The sequence below is a fragment of the Cicer arietinum genome, chromosome 7 (genome assembly GCF_000331145.2).
Source record: "Cicer arietinum cultivar CDC Frontier isolate Library 1 chromosome 7, Cicar.CDCFrontier_v2.0, whole genome shotgun sequence".
NCBI classification, from domain to species: Eukaryota; Viridiplantae; Streptophyta; class Magnoliopsida; order Fabales; family Fabaceae; genus Cicer; species Cicer arietinum.
The window spans coordinates 47573303-47595798 of NC_021166.2; the positions used below are offsets into that span (position 1 = coordinate 47573303).

At 34.3% G+C, this 22496-nt stretch overlaps 2 protein-coding genes across 2 annotated transcripts in view; both read left to right on the forward strand.

The window, feature by feature from the left end:
* Window positions 1–12849: 12849 nt before the first annotated feature.
* Window positions 12850–17838, forward strand: LOC101494740 (peptidyl-prolyl cis-trans isomerase CYP22). Its single transcript, XM_004510994.4, has 7 exons — window positions 12850–13144; window positions 13779–13802; window positions 14716–14803; window positions 16177–16269; window positions 16575–16607; window positions 16712–16768; window positions 17508–17838. Exons 1-7 carry the CDS (start codon window positions 12972–12974, stop codon window positions 17616–17618), a joined length of 579 nt encoding a protein of 192 aa, XP_004511051.1. The 5' UTR covers window positions 12850–12971; the 3' UTR covers window positions 17619–17838.
* A 1375-nt stretch (window positions 17839–19213) lies between these two features.
* Window positions 19214–22496, forward strand: part of LOC101494423 (NADH dehydrogenase [ubiquinone] 1 alpha subcomplex subunit 6) — a 3811-nt gene continuing 528 nt past the window's right edge. The window contains exons 1-2 of the mRNA XM_004510993.4: window positions 19214–19571; window positions 22377–22496. Of these exons, the coding sequence (XP_004511050.1) occupies window positions 19359–19571; window positions 22377–22496 (333 nt within the window). The 5' untranslated portion in view covers window positions 19214–19358. The remainder of the gene's footprint in view (window positions 19572–22376) is intronic.

A 22496-nucleotide genomic window follows, 5' to 3' on the forward strand; every position in this document is an offset into this window, starting at 1 on the left:
AAACGTGCACTATGATGAAGAATTATTAACAACTTGGATTTGGTCTTAAGTTTTCTATTTGGGATTTTGAAATTTAAACTCTATTTATTTGCTCATATCATTGCTCAATTCAATAAGTTTCACTAATGCATGCATTGTTGATTACTCCTTGGTTGTCGAAGTCTCACTCACGTTTTTTTTTTTAAATAAAAGAAAAAACTAATAAATTTTGTAGTGGCATGTTTGACATCATTTAGATAGTTCATACTCTTTCTTATTATCCTAGCTGTGAGCTTTTGAGCCTAAACACTTAAATTCTTTGTTGTGTGATTATCCAGACTTGTGTTATCCCTTCAGAACTTCAATAATTCTGACTTGCATCACTTGTAATTTATGCATACATTGAGGCAATTTTGTTTGGTCGTTTGATTCTTTCAAACTACCCTATGAAAATTTTACCCTTTGCTAGCCCATTTGAGCCTTTCCCTTTTATTTCGGTTACTAGCCACATTGCAAGCCTAATATCTGACTTTAATTAAATCACCTTACTTGGAGTTAGGTAGAAATTTTTTTTATCTTGTCTTGGTAAAATTCTATGTTTGGGGTTGCTCATGGGATAACAACCCTTTAAGTTTTGGGTGGTGATTCTCACAAAAAGAAAAAAAGAAAAAAATCAGCTTGTGTACTTTGGTAAATAATATCTTCTTGGTTCTTTTGTCAATGTTTGAGAATCTTCAGAATGAAAAGGTGAAGAAAAATAAAATAATGGTAGAATAATTTGGAAATGTATGCCTAACTCCAAGTAGTAAAGCCTACTATCTCAAAATGTCATACCCTTACCTAAGTCCCATTACAACTCGAAAGTCCTTCAAAAGTATATGTGCTTGCTGCATTGTGATTGCTAACAAGAATTTTTTCAAGCCTATGGTAGCGTGATGCATGTTCTAGAATTTGAGTGATAAATCCATAACCCTTTCTAAACACTTGAGAGAAGTTTTGGTGAGATTGTGTGAAGAGAGAGTTGAACTTAATGAATGAATGCTAAAGTGTACGAATTGTGTTGTTTTTTGTAAGCAACCATAGAGTATGATGAATGTATTGTAGTAGCTGAAAATTTGAGAATTGAGTTTGATTTGATTTGAGAAATTGAGTTTAAGGTTGTTTTTAACTGCACCAAATCTGAAATTAATTCTTCCTTGGGGACAAGCAATAGATTAAGTTTGGGGTTGTGATGACTCTTCATCATATGCATAATTTTTATTGATTTTAGTCTTATTTATCTTTAACCATTAGTTAATTTAATGAGTTATTTGATATATTTTGCTGATTTTAGTTCTTTGATTTAATGAAATATTTATTTTCTTATTTGCATGATTAAGTAGAGAATTTTCGTAGTTTTGCGTTGTTACTTTGTTTTAGTGCAGTGCTGAATTTTGGTGAGAAATCAATACGACATATCTGGAGTATTTCAACCATGTCTGGAGTTGTAGATGTCAAATTGGAGTCAAACCAAGTGAAAATGAAAGTTAAGATCCATAGCTACAACTTTCATGAAGACACCAGAACCAAATTCAGACTCGAAAGAGAAGAAAAATGCAGTATATGTCAGATAGTAGATGTTAGGGATGAGTGTAACCAGATGAAACCCTTATTTTTCTGATTTGATTTCTAGTTATATGAATGAGTTCATTGAATTATTTTTCTCATCTATGTGCTTAATGCTTTTTATTTCTTGATCAACATTAAAATGTTCTATGATTTGTATTTTGTAATGGAAGTGGACTTTACGAATGCTTGAGATGAGAAATTCATGAATTTGTAGTCTATGGATAGATACAAGTCATGAAACCAATTAAATTAGTTGCAAAGGCAATAGTTTAACAAGAGAATTATTGTACGGTAATGCTTAATTCTAATTTTAAATCTACTAAAGAATTATGGGTTACTTTGAAATTAAAGGTTTTGTCACTAAGACATTAGGGCAAGAATAATAAAGAGAATTCGGTAATAATTCAATAAAAGAATTCAGTAACTAGGATCAAATTAGGCACTAAGGTTGAATTCGAAGTGAAACTCATCCCTGACATTTTTCTCATTATAAAGGATCAATTTTATTACAGTTGTTAATTTTAAATATTATTTCAATCAATTTGGGAACTTTTTGTTCAATATTAGTAATTAAATATAATTCAATAGTAAAACGCAATCCTTGAGTTCGACACTTGGTACTACCGTTTTATTATTACTTGCAACGATTCAGTACACTTGCTGAAAGGCTATAACTATCTCATGCTAAGAATGTGCACAACATTAATATTAGTATGCCAAGTCAACAATATGGAAGTCAATGTATAAGGAACTGTGTCGATGGAAAAATCCACTAAACATGGGGCGTATGAAAGAAACTAACATCGAGACTAAGCCTTCTAACTCAAACAAGAAGAAACAAAATTGTAATATGATAATCTTAATTATAAGGTAAATGTTAATAAACCAGTGCAGAAGAACAACAAATCTTCCTTCACTATTTAAAAAAAAAAAAAAAACTATTTGCTTTTCTGACAAGGATCGTTCTTTATTAAGGCATTCACCTTACTATTGAAAGATGTTTAGAAAGTAAGGTTGAATCATAAAGAACTAAAAAAGGCAATAAGTAAAAGAAATCATGTTGTTGAGGGTCATCGTACCTTTTCAAGTACCTCTTTAAGGAAAACAAGGTTGTGCCATTATCTGCCTGATTTACATTAGTTCTAGTTTATGTCTGAATTACACAGTTTTTTGTTTGAATTCTGATTCTTATTGAGAAGATGTTATATATTCAATTCTATATGAGTTCAAGTGTGTGAAAACAGTTTGACTGATTTACATCAATTCTAGTAACTCTCTACTTAGAGGATTTTTCATTTGTGTTTTTCGACGTGTTCTTGACTTTTCCAAAATTACATTTTTCATTGAGTTCTTCTCTCTAGTTTCACCTTTTTGATTGAATCATTTCATCTTAAACACAAGACAGAAGTGTTTGTTGAGATGTTTTCGTTGAAGGTCTTTTAAGGTATGACATTTGTACTTTAGGGTGAGACATGTGTACTTCATTTTGCATAAAAACATCTTGTATCTTCATGGATTTCAGCAATTGAACCATTGAAGATAATGAATGTGCAAACACAAGAATGGGGTTAATTGTGTTTGTCTAAGTTGAATTCTTTTTAATTATTTATTCAAGAACTGATCCATGTTTGATGATTTTAACTAAAATAGAGGCAGTAGCAATCAAGCTTAAGTAATCAAAGGTAGCAGTAAAGCAAATAGTGTAAAAGTAAAGTTACACAAGCTAATCTATCTTGGTTCACCATCAATTGGTAGCTACATTCATCCCCTTCATTTAGAAGGATTTACCACTAATTCAAATCATTTAATTACACATCACCTGATTGGACTATGTTTGAGAATTTGTAGCTAATTTAATTAATTTAAGTGTATGTTGTGTTTGGAGATGTATTTTAAGTATTAAATGATGTGTTGTGATATAGTTATATTATTTTTTATATGTTCAAGTATTTAAATTTAATTACATTTTAAAAAAATCATTATTACCCCCGACTCCATTCCAACCCGCTCATAATCGAGTTGGTTTGGTTTAGGTTTGATGTAAAAATATGGATTGAGTGTTCAACCGAACCCAAATAAAATTGATCAGTTATGTTATCGGATTTGGCAAAAAATGACTCAACTCAACTCGTGTACACCCCTATCAAGGCAAATAGGTTATCAGAGGTTGCACACAAACAGAGGATATAATGAACATAAGATGTTTTGTAGATCATCAGATTATTAACTCTTATCAAAATGTTGACTTTTCTAGAGACATTGACTTTGTTAGAGCGTTGACCTTGTCAGAGGCATTGACTTTATCAGAAGGTTGATTTTTCTAGAGGAATTGACTTTATTAGAGGAAACATAAAAGTTCAGAGTCAAACGTTTGATGAGATTATCAGAGGCAGATGCAATCATTTGCTCGTCATGCTTGTTAGAGGCAAAGACAGAAGAATTCTTGTTACGTTTCTCAAAGGCAGAAGAATTCTTGTTACGCTTATGTATTAGAGGTAGAGGAACATAATTCAATTGGGTTTATCAGGCTTTACGCTGTCAAGCTGAAGTAGAGTCTTGGTTTCTTTTGCCTTCGTCTAGTCATCAAAGGATAGACCTTTATATAGCGAGACATGCTTTGTTGCACTTGTTTCCACATTATTCATTTTACATTTTGCTCTCATAGATCTTTAAAGTACTTGTAATGTAGGCTACTTTGAATAGTTATTATCATAAATATTTCCTTTAATCTGCATAGTTAGGGGATAGTTGTTCTTTATTTATATGTATTTGTTATCATCAAAATATTAACTAGAGGGTTGTATTTAAAAGATACTTTTGCACTAACAACTATCAAATCATCCCTCCATGATTTTGTGAAGAGTTGTTTTGGTGAGCCTTCCATGATAGAAAATGCAAATTAGACATTTATAACCCTCATCCCAAAGTGTGAGGATTTTGAAAAAGTGTCTTAGTTTAGACCAATTGCTCTCTGCGATGTGGTTTATAAAATGGGTATGAAGATTATTTATCAATGCCTTAGGAACATAATGTCTTATGTGATATATGAGTACCATAGTAGTTTTGTATAGGGTCACACTACTATTGACAACATCCATCTCTAGAAAAAACATATTTATTTCTTTAAACATATTAGTGGTAAGATGGACCATATAATCACTAAGTTGGATTTAGAAAAGGCTTATGATAAGATCGAATGAAGTTTTATTATTGATACTTTTTACAAGTTGCGTATCCCTGAGAACCTTCGCTCTCTAATTTTTTTATTGTATCTCCACTACCTCAATTGGAATGGAACAACTTCAAATTTGGTAGAGGAAATTGGTGCCCCTTTCAAATTTGGTAGAAGATGGCGGCGACAGGTGCTCAGGCTGCCATGATTGCGGCACAACCGAATGACCTTACTGAAGCCTCCTATTCCATTGATAACCGCGGCGGCAAGAAGAATAGCAACCGAAATTCTGCCAATAAAAATCGCGGTAGTTACGGCAGAAACGGCGGGCGTGGTCATCGTGGCGGCGGACGTGGGGGTGGTCAACCGTCCCAGCAAGCCAACACCTCATCGTGGCCGTCTCCTCCCGCCCCCTAGCAGCAGTATCCGTGGGATTGGATGTCACCACCATGGGCATTCCCTCCTTGCCCATACCCGTCTTCTCAATGGACTCGCCCCAGTGGTCCTCCAAAGCAACAAGGATTATTAGGCCCACGTCCGCAGGCCTATGCAGCCAGCACACCTTCTCTAGCACCCACAAACATTGAAGCCGCCATGCACACCATGTCACTCAATCCTCCAGATGGTCAGTGGTATATGGATACTGGGGCAACCTCTCATATGACGGCATCACAAGGTAATCTCTCGTCTTATTCTAATATGAGTAATTCAAATCAACATATTATTGTTAACAAATTCTAATTAGTGGTTATGGACATTCAACCCTTTCTACACCTACAAAACCTTTAAAACTACAAAATGTCCTACATGCCCCGCAAATAATTAAAAATTTAATTTCTGTGCGACGTCTCACTACTGACAATAATGTTTCTATTGCTTTTGACCCTTTTGGATTCTCTGTGAATGATTTTCAGACGGGGACGCCACTAATGAGATGTGATAGCATTGGGGATCTTTATCCTATCACCAATCATTATTCAGTCTCCCATCCATCCACTTTTGCATCTCTTACATCCAGTTTATGGCACAATCGCTTAGGGCACCCGGGTTCCTTTGTTTTGCGATCTCTTAGCAAAAATAAGCTCATTGATTATAATAATTTCATTTCAAATTCTGTTTGTGACTCTTGTGTTCTTGGGAAACATGTTAAATTGCCATTTTATGCTTCTCAATCTCATACTTTAATGCCTTTTGATATTATGCATAGCGACTTATGGACTTCTCCTATTTTAAGCACTGTTGGGCATAAATATTATGTCTTATTCTTGGATGACTACTCTAATTTTGTGTGGACTTTCCCTATTAGCAACAAATCACAGGTCTACTCTATTTTTTCATCCTTGAGTTCTCTTATTAAAACTCAATTTGATAAAACCATCAAATGTTTTCAATGTGACAATGGACGCGAATTTGACAATGAGTCTTTCAGAAAATATTGTGATGCTAATGGTCTTATTTTTCGTTTCTCTTGCCCGCACACTTCTCCTCAGAATGGTAAAGCAGAACGAAAAATACGCACCATAAATAACATGATTCGCACTCTCCTTGTCCACTCTTCAATGCCCACTTCTTTTTGGCATCATGCTCTACAAATGGCAACTTATCTGTTAAATATTCTCCCACATAAATCACTAAATCACATGTCACCCACTCAACTTTTGTATCACCGGGATCCCACTTATACACACCTCCAGGTTTTTGGTTGCCTATGCTACCCACTACTTCCTTCTACCAGTCTCCATAAATTACAACCTCGCTCTACCCCATGTGTTTTCTTGGGCTACCCATCCAATCACAGAGGATATAAATGTTATGATTTGTCAACCAGAAAAATAATTATTTCGCGGCATGTAATCTTTGATGAAACACAATTTCCTTTTACTAAGCTACATTTACCCACAAAAGCTGCATATGATTTTCTAGATGATACTCTACATCCTTCTCGCATCCATCACTGGAAAAATCAAACTTTGCAGCCTATTACAGCCAATCCTCCAGCTACAACCCAAACTGCTTCCCCAAACAACACCCATGTTCCACACACCATCATCCAAACCAACCCACCTCCAACAAATGACCAGCCAATTCACCAACCTGCAAAGACCATAACAACACGCAGCATGCATGGAATTACCAAACCCAAATGCTTGTTCAACCTATCTTCCTCAGCTAATGCCATCTTACCCTATCCCATTCCGAAAACTCCATATTTAGCCTTGTCCGATCCACATTGGAAATCTGCCATGCAAGCAGAATTTGATGCTCTTATTAAAAATAAGACGTGGGATTTGGTCCCCCCGACCTTGTGGTGTCAATATTATTCGATCTATGTGGATTTTTCGTCTTAAAAAGAAATCTGACGGTTCTTTTGAGCGCTATAAGGCTCGTCTTGTTGGTGATGGCAGGTCTCAAAAAGCTTGAGTGGATTGTGATGAAACATTTAGCCCTGTGGTGAAACCAGCAACTATCCGGACGGTTCTGAGCATTGCCTTATCATACTCATGGCCCATCCATCAGTTAGATGTCCAGAATGCCTTTTTACACGGCAATCTTCGTGAGACCGTCTATATGCATCAGCCCATGGGTTTCCGCGATTCTGTTCATCCAGACTATGTTTGTCTTCTGCAAAAATCACTATACGGCCTCAAACAGGCTCCTCGAGCGTGGTACCAGAGGTTTGCTGACTATGTCTCCACCATAGGCTTCCATCACATCAAATCCGACCATTCCTTATTCATCTACCGTAAAGGCACGAACATTGCATACCTTCTTCTATATGTAGATGATATCATTCTCATTACATCCACTGATGCTCTTCGGAAGTCCATCATGATGTTGCTTGCTTCCGAATTTGCTATGAAGGATTTGGGCCCTCTCAGCTATTTTCTAGGCATTGCAGTAACGAGACATACAGGTGGTCTATTCCTTTGTCAGAATATGCAGCAGAGATCATTGATCAGGCCGGCATGTCCTCTTGCAAACCGTCCGCTACACCTGTTGACACCAAACAAAAACTCAGTGTCTCCTCAGGTGTTTCGGTTGAGGATCCCACTCATTATCGGAGCCTCGCAGGTGCTTTGCAGTATCTCACATTTACTCGACCAGATATTTCATATGTTGTCCAGCAGATATGCCTCCACATGCATGCTCCAAAAACCGAACACATGAACACTCTAAAACGCATTTTGCGTTACGTCCAAGGCACTCTGCATTTCGGTTTACATTTGTACCCTTCATCCATCTCCAATCTTACCTCCTACACTGATGCTGATTGGGGTGGTTGTCCTGACACAAGGCGCTCTACATCTGGTTATTGTGTCTTTCTTGGTGATAATCTTATCTCATGGTCATCTAAACGACAGCCTACCCTCTCTCGCTCCAGTGCTGAAGCCGAATATAGAGGGGTAGCCAACGTCGTGTCTGAGTCATGCTGGATTCGAAATCTTCTCATAAACTGCATTTTCCAATCCTAAAAGCAACATTGGTGTACTGTGACAATGTCAGTGCCATCTACCTCTCCGAAAACCCAGTTCAACACCAACGCACCAAGCACATCGAGCTGGATATTCACTTTGTTCGCGAGAAGGTGGCTGTGGTCAAGCTTGAGTTCTTCATGTCTCATCCCGTCATCAGATTGCTGACATATTTACTAAAGGGCTCCCGCGCATACTTTTTGATGAATTTCGAGCAAGTCTCAGCGTACGGGAACCTCCCGCTTCCACTGCGGGGGAGTGATAGACTACAATGTTTGCTAGAATATTCTTGTAATTATATGTGTATCTTTTCCATTCATAGAATAGTCAATACCTTCCTAATCTATTTTAAGTAAACCATTGATGTATATATAGTTAATAGGTTTCTATATTGGACATGCATGAGCATTGTATATATACGTTTCCAGATTAATGAGAAAGCACAGCAATACAATTCCTTTCAGAGGAAATTATCCAAAAATGTTCCCTATGTTTTTTACAGATGATTTGATCCTTGTTATTGAAGCCTTTTTGATCCATATGCAATTAATCTGAGCCATATTAGATGATTTTTGTGATACCTCTGGACAAAAGCTTAATTTCAACAAATCTCATGTTTTCTTTTCTTGTGGTTGGTGATATTGCAAATAATTTGAGTGCTAAATTGAAATAATAGATTACAAAGGATCTTGGAGCTTATCTGGGAGCTCCCATCATTCACTAGAGAAACTTGAAGCACACATTTAATTTTATTCTAGGTACAACGAGAAGGAAATTATTTTGAAGGTAAACAAACACGTTATGTTTTGCGGATCGTATTACCTTGGCTCAATCTTCCTTGAGCAATATTCCAGGATATGTTTTATAATGGACTAAGATCGCAATTTGAGTTTGTAATAAAGCAACGAAGACACAATCACAAGTTAAAAAGAATTAAGACACAATCACAACACAAGAATATAACGTGGAAACTCCAAAACCGGAGAAAAAACCACGACCGCTGCCTAAACCGGCAACCAGAGAATTAATACTATGTGAAAATTGTTACAACACATAGACTTCTCTCACTCACACCCCAGACACCCCAGTACAACCACACTCTTACAAAGCAAATATTTAAACTAAGTCAGATACAAGCTTAAAGTGCTATTGCTGACTGGTGCATTTGAAAACAAATGACCAAAACCCAATATATAGCCTTGGCCTTCTCCTTATTCTCCCACACTAAAGGATGTGGGACTTACAATCAACCCCAACAATCTCCACCTTGATTGTAAGAGTTACAACTTCTGTTTCCATTGTCTTACCGACAATCATACTCCACCATCAAAAGTACACTTCACTTGGAACTAAACCATCCCAAGAATTTTCTCCACTTGGAACTAAACTATTCCAAGAATTTTCTCATGTCGAAACCTTGCTGAAATTTATGGTGCAACTCCCATGTTGGCTTCCACGAAGTTCTTCAGCCATCGACACATCACCACACACCTTGCATCAATGCCAACCAATGCCCGTGTGCTGTTCTGAATCCGCTAGCAATAACTTGTCCTTTTTCATGGTATAGCAGAAATACCATAAGGACAAACTTTATCTTCTAGATGAGATCACCATCATCTCCCCAAACAAGGGAGACCTTGTCAGCACTTGTCTTAGAGTCTTTTTCAGATACTGCTCCACCTGGACAATTTCTCTTCACATGCCCAGGCTTTCCACACTCCCAGCACACCAAATTCTTTGCATGTATCTTCTTCCCATTAGCCCCACTTCTAGTCAGCAACATTGAGCTTGATGAAGTGCTTTCATCATTTTTCATTCTCCTTTCTTCAGAAATAATTTTAGTTGCAACTTCTTCAAAACTCAAACTTTCCTTCCCATACATCAGAACAGGTTTAAGATGAACATAGGAAGGTGGAAGGGACAAAATGAGCCTTAACCCTTTATCTTCATCATCAATCTCAACTTGGATAGATTCCAACTCAGAGACAATATTATTCAAAGTACTAAGATGATCAGAGATTTTCGTACCTTCATCCATGCGCAGATTGTGGAATTGCTCTTTCAACAACAACCGATTTGAGATGCCCTTAGCCTGATATAACTTTTCAAGCTTCTCCCAGAGTTGTTTGGCTGATGACAGATTCTGCACATTCGCAAGAACATTCTTTGCCAAACCCAGACGAATTGCACTTGCAGCTCTCAAATCTAGTTCCTCCCACTTGTCGTCCTCCATGTTGGAAGTGTTTCCTTTCAACGCCTTGTGTAATCCTGATTGTATAAGCACATCCTTGACTTGTACTTTCCACAAGCTAAAGTTGATTCTTCCATCAAACTTCTCTATGTCAAACTTCATAACGCTTGACTAAGACATAGCAGCTGCACGCAGACTGTAAACTGTGCACCAGGTAAGTTCCCAGAAAATAGAGGTGGGTGCCAGAACCTCCCTAAACAGCACTTTCACAGTATCACCTTTCCCCTAACAATACCAAAGATAATTCTTTTCTGATGTGGAAGATCAGACAAAGCTGCAACCACAGAGCATACTAAGAAAAATTATCCTACCGAACCTCCGAACCTTGGCTCTTGATACCAGTTGTTGGGAAAAATAGCACAAGTTAAAAAGAATTAAGACACAATCACAACACAAGAATATAACGTGGAAACTCCAAAACCGGAGAAAAAACCACGACCGCTGCCTAAACCGGCAACCAGAGAATTAATACTATGTGAAAATTGTTACAACACATAGACTTCTCTCACTCACACCCCAGACACCCCAGTACAACCACACTCTTACAAAACAAATATTTAAACTAAGTCAGATACAAGCTTAAAGTGTTATTGCTGACTAGTGCATTTGAAAACAAATGACCAAAACCCAATATATAGCCTTGGCCTTCTCCTTATTCTCCCACACTAAAGGATGTGGGACTTGCAATCAACCCCAACAGATTTGGAGGGATTTCATCCGGGGATCTACAACAGGCCACAAGAGAGTCCACCTTGTGTCTTGGGAGAAAATTTGTAGGCCTAAAGATGAAGGAGACATTGATTTCATAAATTTGAAATTACTTAACAAGAGGTATATGATGAAGTTGGCTTGGCATATTTAGCTAGCCCAAACAAGCTTTGGGTGAATGCAATAAGGGCTAAATACTTACTTGTGTGGTAATTTTAGTATTCTTACAATGGCGAGCCGTAGTAATTCTTTCATGACATGGAAATAAATTGTAAATGTTTGGGATTTAGTTTAAGAAAATATCATGTGAATCATTCAGGATGGCCAGGGTACTAGGTTTTGAAAAGACTTTTGGATTAAGGATTCCAACAGTCTCATAAATAATTTGATTAATGTCATTCTTTCTTTTTTGGAAAGATTTCTCAGTCTCTCACTATGCCTCAAATGGTAGTTGAAGATGGGACATTATTTATAAGTATGTACCTAGTTCTATCTGTGATAAAATTGTGGTGATTAAACCCTATAGTCTACGGAAGCCCAACTTTCGTTGTTGGAAAGCTACATTTGATGGATACTTTTCTTTAAAGTTTGCTTATGACATGCTCCATTGTAGCTCTCAACTAGATGCACGTAATGATGAAAGTTTTGCAAAAATTTGGTTTTGGAAAAGATCGACTAAGTATAGGGCATTCCTTTGGAAATTGGCACATGGAAAGGTGCTCACAAATGTAGAGAGAATTGTCTTTGGAATTGTGAAGAGGCTCATAAATTTTGTAGTGATCTCATTCACCCTAACCATTCGAGTAAACTTTTTAAGATTGGTTTAGATCATTGGTTGGATTGGAACATCTCTAAGTCAAATAGGAGTAAAATCCATGGGAGTTGGAGCATCTTCTTTGGTGTGACTGTTTATGAGCTCTGGAAAGACATAATTAATTTAGTTTGAGACTACATATTTTCAACCAATCACAACTTATTGAAACTATGGGTAAGAATCATTATGAGAATACGAGACCTTCTACTAAAAGAATTATTATGATAGTTTGGCAACAACCACCTCAAAATTGTTTTAAAATAAATATTGTTTGGTCCATAAATTAGAATTTGGGAGTTCAACTTTGAAGAATTGATTCCGGATTCAAAAGGACATTTTATTAAAGGTTACTACTACAAGATTTGGATAATTTAATTGTAAATATTGTGTATTTGATTGTTAGTATGGTGCATTTGGATTTTTCTATAAATATTTATTTTAAATATTTTTATTTATAAATAACATAAAGTAAATTTATTTTTAATGTTTTATTATATAAATAAAAAAATATTAAATAATATTAAAATGTAATAAATTTAAATATTAAAATAATATTTAAATTTTAAATTAAAATAAATAAAATTATAAATTATTAAAAAAATTAAATATTTTTATAATATATTTTAATATACATATTTAAAATAAAATTATTTTTAGTATTTTAATACATAAATTTCCATTAATAAAAATATCACATAATTAAAAATAACAGAAACAATAAAAATAAATTAATAAAGAATAAAAAAATCGATTTAAACATGAGAGAATTAAAAGTCTGTTTTAGTAAAGAACATTGTCTAAAAAACTAATGTATTATTTGTCCCGTGCATTGCACGCACCGGTAACATTAGCAAAAGCATAAATTACCAAAATTTGAAATATTCGCTGAGTGAAGTCGGAAGTAGGAAGCATTGCACTGTGGTTGCTGGAAGTGAGTGAACGGGTTTCATTTCAATTTCAATTACAATGGGTTCTTCAGTAGCAGGCAATGGAGGCGGTGGTGTGGAGTGGCACGTGCGTCCTCCAAACCCTAAAAACCCAATCGTTTTCTTCGATGTCACCATCGGTAACATACCTGCTGGTAGAATCAAAATGGAACTCTTCGCTGATATTGCCCCCAAAACCGCTGAGAATTTCAGGTTCCCCTCTTTCTCTTTCACTTACTTTTTTTTTTCTGCTAACACAAAAAACATTGAAGCAAAATTATTATTTTATTGCTTAGATTGCATGTATAAGTAACCACAGAGTACATAGGTATTAATCTATGAAACTACTTGGTGTTTGTAGTGGGACAGTCTTTGTGTTTAGAGTTTAGACTTTTTACTGGCTGAGAAATTATGTATAATGAAATATGTTTTTTCAATTGAAGTTATTATTTATATGAAAAGAAAAAAAAAATTAGCTATATGTTACTTGATTTAATGTAACTTCAGTTGAATTTTAGAATCACTTGAATTTATCAGTTGGTGCTGAAAATTTGATTGAAATTGGAAAGCCTACTACAAAGAGGTTGCGTTAGATTGCTTGGTTTCAGCTTTCGTTTCATTCAGCTATGTGGCAATGACCATGAAAAATGTATTTCAAATGCAACAAAATGCATTGCATGATTTCGAAATTGTGTGCTTGTAGAATGGTATAGATATTTTGATGACTTCTAGTAGGCTTGTTCTTATGTACCTTGCTGGGTATTCATTATTTCACTTTGAGATTCTCTTTATTTGAGAACTTATTGTCCTTCCTATTAATGGGATCAATCATTTTGTTATTTTGCAGGCAGTTCTGCACAGGAGAGTATAGGTAATGCAACAATCGTTTCCAGAGTAGCCAAGGATCCATTGTGGTTTTTCTTCTCCTCTTTTTATTTTGTTTTTCATTTGGATTCATGATAGGTTTTGATCTATCACTGTGCTTTTATTTTTTATACCCAGAAATAATAAGGTAGGTGGCTTGGGAGAGGGACATAAGGGTTGGAATAATAAACTTGATACCCGCCACACCATTATGATATCTTTACTGTAATAATCTGTAATGTTTATTTTCCATGAAATCTTAATATTTGCTTGGCAACATATTCTTAGAAAACACAATAGCGTGAGCAACCTAAATTCAGAGAGCACCCAGTTCAAACCCAAAAATACCAATCTTAAACTAACCCAGCCAAAGCCTCTTGCTGCAGTGATCTTGGTGCAACTGAAATCTGCAGTTAAAATCTTAAAATATCCCATATCCATGCTGCCCTAAAATCTTCTTCCTCCTTGCACTGTAATTTTTTCATTTCTTCCCTGTTTGATTTGATAGGGTTAGTAGTTAGGGTCTTCAACTTTTGGCACAAGGGGGGATTTTTTTTTAAAGGTCTTTTTGGTCCCTAACAATATTATGTTTATTGGAGAGGTCTCTTAATTTTTTGTCATTTTTAGTCCTTCAAATACGATAAATCATGTGCTTTTTTAGTCCCTAAAAGTACTTTAGTGAGAGTCAGAAAATACATTATTTTGTCCAATATAAGGACTAAAAAATGAAAAAGTAATGAAAATAAAGAGGGACTACATAAAAAATTCATATTTTTATGGACTACAAATTTATTTAACCTTTCTCTTCCTCATAAATGAATTAATTTCTGATTTGTTCTCATACTTAACACCAATTTGCAAAATATCAGTATGTTTGACTCTTTGGAATGTCGGGTTTAATGATATGATTTTATTGGCAGGAAAGCAGGACTGCCTATTGGTTACAAGGGTTGCCAATTTCATAGAGTGATTAAGGATTTTATGATTCAGGCTGGTGATTATGTAAAGGTACTATTCTGATCAATTTAATCTCTAACTTAATCTGTTCTTACATATTAGTGCAGGGGTGTTCTCATAAATAATAAAATCCTCGTAGATTAATGGGAATATACTCAGAATAATTAATTAAATAGATTAAAGGATCAATAAAATCTTTTTAGAATAATATGTTAAAACGTAGCATTTCACTATTGTTTTTATCATGTTTTTTAGCATCGCATATATCTTGGTGCTTGAATCAGTATCTGATCCAACCCACATAGTAATGACATGGATGTTCTACCATGTCATTGTTATTTACAACTAGCATAAAAATCCAACAAGAAATGAGCTATGAAATTAATTGCAGGTATAATCTTGATATATAGTCTAAAATGTCTAACTTACTTTTTATTCTTGTTTATACTTTAACCTTTTCTTTATTAACTCTAGCCTTTAATTGTCAACTCAGTTTGAATTATTTTTATGTCACGATTGGCTAGCCCCAAATTTCATCATTTGATACCTTCTCAGAATGTTGCTTATGGATTTTCTATTGCCATTATTTTTTTAAATGTTGGGTTGTATCTTCGATTCCTTCACTTTATCTCCCAAAGACGAGGTAATAGTGTGAATGCTGTATTTTGGATATAATATTTCAATTTAAACTTGTGAAGATGGTAACAGCTTGGCTTTTATAAGCAAGCTCTTGCCTCTCCTCTACATCACGTGTTAACATGGTTCAGCTTGTCTAACTCTCATGTGGATGGACCTCAACCTGTTTGGATAGACACAAGTGTGAGTTTTATTTGGCTGGTTTGAGACACATAACTTCCATTGAACCCATATCCACTTCTCTCTCAACAATCTGTCTATTAGAAGTAGTTTCTCTTACATCACATATGATTCCTATCATTGTTGTTGCTTAACATATTTGATATTCATCTTTCTTCATCCCACAGAATTTGCCTTCTCTGTTGTGGACTGTGGTCGTGTATCTCGAAATTATCTCTCGTCAGATCATCGTAATCAATTCTCTTGATGAAGCACCTTCTATTTGATTTTGTTATATTGGCCATTGATGCTTCCTTTTGTCATAGTTTGTTTTATGAGCCTGTCAATTTTCTCTCTAAATTATCATATGTGCAGAAATTTTGTTTCTATCTTAGTGGAAATAATATCACAAGAAGTTAGGATTTTGTTTGGAGCAGGACTTGATGCTCAAGTTTTCAATTCAATTGTTTATGTACTGTAAACTGCAATGTTTGAATCTACTCCAAGTCCTGCTCTGCCTGTTATTTATAATTAATTCATACACTGCTTATGTAAAAGTTGTCATTGATAACAATATAATTAAATCCTGGTTTATATGAATCTCTTATAAATACATTATTCCTTGGCAGGGTGATGGTAGTGGATGTGCTTCGATATATGGACTCAAGTTTGATGATGAAAATTTCACTGCCAAACACACTGGACCTGGTCTTCTATCAATGGTATGTATTTCCTGTTTTAATGTGGTGCCATTTTGTGTTATATGATAATAATAGGAAGACTGTTGATGTCATAGTATTTAGATTCCAGGTCACATAAGGTTACCATTATTAGTTACGGTTATAATTGCGCAATGGTTATAAATTTCTGAATTAGCTCCTTAATTTGAGGACTAAATGACCGTTAACTTATGAAAGTCTTACTTCCTGACATATTGTTTTGAGTGAAATCATATTATTTTTATATTGTGCTAAAAACCAATTCTGCCATCAATTAATTCAATTTGTATGGCTAAATTATGCTGCAGGCAAATAGTGGACCAAATACCAATGGTTGTCAGGTAACTTTTCAATGGTCATTCCCTTCCGGTTCTGTTTTCTCGGTGGTAACTTCAAACTGGTTAAGCTCTATTTCTACTGATGAATCTTCTCTCCTTGCTTGCAGTTCTTTATAACTTGTGCAAAATGCGATTGGCTGGACAACAAGCATGTTGTTTTTGGGGTATGCTTCAATATCTACAATTGCATGTATTTTTAATGATATGATCATGTATTTTTAATGATATGATATTCGGGTAGTTGTTGTCCAAGACACACCAGACATGTTATGTTAACTTAGAATGATACCTTAAACGTGAGAGCTGAACAAACCAAAGCCACTATCAATTATCAAATTTAAGCTAGGCATGTCAAAAATGTTAGGGGCTGCATACTTTGTAAAAATATTTTTTGTTTTCATTTTCTAAACTTTTTTAAAATATATGTTCATTTTAACTTGCTATTAAGAAGACGAGATACTTTTGAAGTGAAATATTGTGGTGAAAAGAAGATGAAATGCTAGCTAGGGAAATGCAAACGATTATTCACTTTAAGAGCCTCATATTTGCAATGAAAAATAATGCAAACAAGAGTCTCATAGCTTGCTCGTAGCTTTTTTGCAAAGTAAACCAACTCTTAACTTTTTTCTCATAATATGCTTTCGTGTTATTCCATAAATGATCATATGGGAAATTGGGAATACTGTTATGTTTCTATAGAGTGGAGAACTAGCTTGAGTTGTGGTCATTTCTTTGACATGCCCTGCTCATTGCTGATTAAATGTTTAAAAAGGAATTTCACTTGCCTCGTAATAAATTTCTTATGCATTCTTTAATACACGATCTTGCTTGGAATGTTGCTAGCATCTTTCTTCTCCTAAATTATTGATGTGTTGTGTATTTACCTGACTTTTCTTTATGCAGAGAGTGCTTGGAGATGGTCTTTTGGTTGTGAGGAAGATTGAGAATGTTGCAACTGGACCCAATAACCGGCCAAAACTAGCTTGTGTCATTGCTGAATGTGGTGAAATGTAAATTTTTAAAGTAACTTACATGACAAACTATAGTTCTCTAAATTGATTAAATTGAATCCCATGTAACAAATGTCAAATTTTACACAGATGTGGGCTTTCTATACAACGATATTTCTTTGTGGTCAGTGAAACTATATCTTTGGTCTGTAAGACTTATTAATTAATTACTATGTCACGGATTAGTTGAGTAGCACAGCTAATTGAATAATCATGTTCGGGAATTGTGAATGACCTTTACTATTATGCATCTTTTTTGTCCAAAATCATCTAATGATAATGATAAAATTTGCATCTTTTTAAATATGAAATATTAGATTGTGCTACTGCTACCTAATGTTCAATTAAAATGCTTACTACTCTTTCTCTTTGGGATATAATTCTACGATACTGGCTATCACAAGTTTGTCCTTATACCATTCAATGACTTTGTTTATAAACATTAAATTAATCAATCTAATCGTTAGATTGAAAAGTAAGTTAATAAAGTATATGAAATTTTATACTTCTTTTTTTGAAAATGTATATGAGGTTTTATACTAGTCTGAAATTGATTGATAGCTTTTTGAACAATTTTTTATTTATTATAAAGTGTAATCTGATTGAAACAAAGGTAAATAATGTATTAGATCAATAACCGACTAATGCCAATTGTTCATTTAAATGTATATTAGTCTAAAATTCAATTACTTCATTTAAATGTACATTATTATTATAATTATAATATTTTATTTATATTATTAATTTTGTATTACTTCTTTGTCTGCTTAATGCTTAAATTTTGATTGTTCTTTTTCTTTTCTTCATATTGTTCTGTAAAAAATTAATATAAAATTAAAGTTGTAATTAAACTATTACATCAATTAAAAGTATGGGTCATAAACATCTATTTTTGTATTTGTCTATCTTTACATAAATAAAGAGAAAATATTTAAGTTGATCACTAAAGTTGTAATCCAATATAGTAATATTGTTAGGTCGTATGTTTTCTCAAAAAAAAAAAAAAAGTTGTAACCCAACATAATTACCTACATTATCAATGTTTCAAAATGGTCAAATTGTAAAATATTAATGAAGTTTTTCATTATATATTGATATATTATCAAATGTATTTTTTATATTATTTATTTAAATTGAAATAAATATTCCACGGAGGATTGAATTTAGTGAAAAGATTAAATTTCTATAACATGATGAAATGTTCAAATTTTATTTTAACTAAACGATGTATTTATATTTAACGTTTACTGTGCTTCAAATAAATTTTTCTCTTCTATATAAAAATTAATGGAAAACAAGAAAAATTATATCTCCAATATTATCAATTTAATATTATTATAATCTTTATAAAAATATATAATAAAATAACATTTATAAGTTTAAAATTATTTTAAAATATTAATAATGTGATGGCTTAAATTGATACAATATTACATAATGTATCGATAAAATTGAGTATTTACTGTGCAAATAAAATTTTAAAATATCACTTACCTATAAAAAATTTAAATATTACACTAGGTGTCCACGTAACGACAAGGTGAAGCGCACATTCAAAACGACGCCGTATGGGCTCGTGTCTTCCACAGTCACACGCTCTTCTAGTTCTCTCTTTCTTTCTCACCGTGAACAACACACTACAAAATAATCCAATTACACTCGCCAACGAGAACAAAGAATAATAAAAACAAAAACAAAAAGGCGAGTTGAATTGAGTCGAGTGAGTGAGTGAGTTGAATCGGAAATGGCGCACGCGATTAAGAACGTGAAAGTGCCTCCGAACTCAGTGAGTCTGGAGGAAGCGCGTCAACGTGTCTTCGAATTCTTCAAAGCCGCATGTAGATCGCTACCTACCGTCATGGAAGTTTACAATCTATACGACGTCACTACCATTTCCCAGCTTCGTTCTGCTATCTCTTCCGAGATCCGCAAAAATGAACACATCACCAATCCTAAGGTTCCTTCTCTTTTTTTTTTATTCTCTTTCATTCACAAGATATATATCCGAAATTCGATTTCAATTTTCGATTTTTTCTATGGCAGTGTTTGGGGAATTTATATTTTATTCACTTAAAAACAAATTATTTGAAAATATAGGAATGCACATGTTTTGATTTGATTTTTAATTAATTGAATTAACAGAAACCCTAGGTAATATGACTTGTTGGCTCTATGGAAATTTCTTTTTAGATGTCATGAATATTAGCATTCTCTTAAGCAAGAGAAAACATGTTCTTTTCACCAACATTATGTTTCTTCAGATTCAGATTTTATGTCAAATGTGTGCTATGAAAAACTGATTTAGACACTGACACACAGACACCTGTAACAATTTGAGAAAATGAAAGTGATTAAATGTGACCACGTGTGTTGGTGTCGAAAGAGTGCTGGGCACACGGATAAGCCTTCAACTTGAAGTGTCATAACCACATGTGTTGGTGTCATACTAGTGTTGAACATTAACATGTGTCACACGAGCACAACTTCAATTTGAAGTTTCGGGGCTATATAGAATGTGTGTTTGCATAGATTTTTGGGGAATGGGGTTGAGATTCAACTTGTAGTTTGTGGTGCTAATGAAATTGGAAATCTCTTTGATTCTTTTTAATTGGATATGGAAGTTGGAAGCCAACTTGCTTGATTAAAATCAAGATTCTAAAAGAAGTTGGGTTGTTGAGTTAATAGAATGGATATTTTGGTTATATTTTAGTTTCTTATTGTTAAATGGAGTACCTCGAACCTATATCTTTGCTTCTGGTGTTTATAACGTGCTGTGCCGATTGAGAATTCATGTGTAGGTTATTAAGTTTACGTTGGATGAGTGTTTGCCAAACTTTATTTCAAATAAATTTGATTTTATAAAATTGTTTTGGTTGAAATTGAATTTTAGTGAAGTGGTTTATATGTGGATGTTTTTACTCTAAAATATCAAATTTCATGTAAAACGTAGTGTAAATTTTTCAACGTAATGCAAAATCTTTTTTTTCTTTTCTTTTTATCACTTCTACTCAAACAGAGGTTTGGAGGCAAGATTAACTATGATACACAATAACCGAACATACCAAAATCACATATGAATGGAGTAAAATCATTTCTCACATCTTGCACTGTGCATCCAAAGTCCAAACTTGAACTTTGTGTTCTTCACTCATTGAATTTGTTTCGGGACCATGAGTTATTGTTCTATATTTTTCTGACACAATGTCAGCTAGTATTATAAACATCTAGTTTTTTGTTTACTGGCAATGATTATTATTGAATACTGACATAGTGATTTATTAAACACTTGGAAAATGCGGACAGTTTTCTAATGGATAGTTAAGGTTATATCTGATTTTTGGAATTTTTTTTTTCGCTAGTAGTTGCAAAATGTCCCATTATTTTCATTTCATTTTCTATTTTCCACTATTTATACCGAAACAATGGAAATGTTGTAAAGTTGTCTTCACTAATTAATTCCTATAAAAGTCCTTACAAACAGGAAATAAAGTGAAACCGATATGACACATTTATATTATTGTTGAATACAAATGGTTTTTTCAAAATAAATAGGCCCTAAGCTTGTTGAAATTTTCTTGGTAATTTGACTATTTTCTGTATTCCAATTCTCAGACTTTGGAGAATTTAGTGGTTAAACTTTTGTGGGGATAAAATTTACATATCATATTGTGTGATAGGTAGGGCCTGCAACATTTCAATCTGATGTCTTATTGTCAAACTGTGGAGATTATGGTTTTAAATTTAGTCATGTTATGATGAGAAGATATGGAAAAGATAATTTGTTAGGAACCAAAAACAAATAATGACAAATAATAGAATTTAGAGGATAATAAAGAAGAAGATTATTTATTGGTGTGAATGATAGTAATTGCAGAAGAGAAGAAGTTTTTAATGCTCACAGAGCATAAGCTCCTACAGAGAAAGTAAAATTCTCTGCTCAACAGAAAATACAATTCTGGTGTCATAACCACCCACTCTCTCCACTACCCCCTTCTAACCGAATTGGTTTATCCATTCTGACCCAATCCCTCTATCACTGCCACCTCGTCCATTTTTGTCTCCTATTCCTTCTCATATACAACCTCTACACCTTGGATCTGGCTTGGTGATGAGCAAGTAAATCTTCAGGGCCCATGTCACCATCCTGCGGTTCCATTATAAACTGTGTTTGCTAATCTGTAATTTCAGTAAGGGTCCAAGTTTTGTGCATTGTTGGGCTAAATTTTGGGTGTTCCTCATTGGCATTTGGCAACCTGTGAATAAGTTGTTTTGACCGTGTTAGGTGTTTGCAAAACCCTTGTCATTGTGCATCGATTGATACTCTCGAGTGTTGGAAAATCATCATTAACTTTGTTTTTTCTTCTTTCATGCTATGTTTGCTTTACTTTTACGATTTGAAGTTGTTGTATTTTGGTAAGTCACCCTATTTCTTTTCACATTTTTTGTAAGTTACTGTCTGGTGTTGTCCAAGGGCTTGCTTGAAGAATTGTCTAATTCCTCCTTTACCTGATGGTATTTCCAAGCATGGATTCATAATTATGTGTGTTTGCCTAATTATTCCATCCTGTTTGTGCGAAATAATCCATACATTCTACTTGCACGTATAGTTTTATTCAAATATAGACCACCGTGTCATGGATTTGATGCATCGAGGCTAGTAATTAATTCAAAAACTTTGAAACTGATGTATTAATATGATTTTCTTCAGTAAAGGCAGAAAGGTTTTATCCGGTCACTAATTCAAAACTTTGTGGACGTTCAGGTTGTCGATATACTGCTATTCAAGGGGCTGGAAGAGCTGAAGAATGTTGTGAACCATTCAAAGCAGAGGCACCATATCATTGGTCAGTACGTAAGCGGCCAGTATGGACAGGTGCAGCAG

Excerpts from the sequence above, each read along its gene's own strand:
- LOC101494740 (XM_004510994.4), top strand. The coding sequence starts at position 12,972 with ATGGGTTCTTCAGTAGCAGGCAATGGAGGCGGTGGTGTGGAGTGGCAC. Across the intron at positions 13,803-14,715 it reads TTCTGCACAGGAGAGTATAG|GAAAGCAGGACTGCCTATTG; the intron begins GTAATGCAACAA and ends TTTTATTGGCAG. Across the intron at positions 14,804-16,176 it reads AGGCTGGTGATTATGTAAAG|GGTGATGGTAGTGGATGTGC; the intron begins GTACTATTCTGA and ends ATTCCTTGGCAG.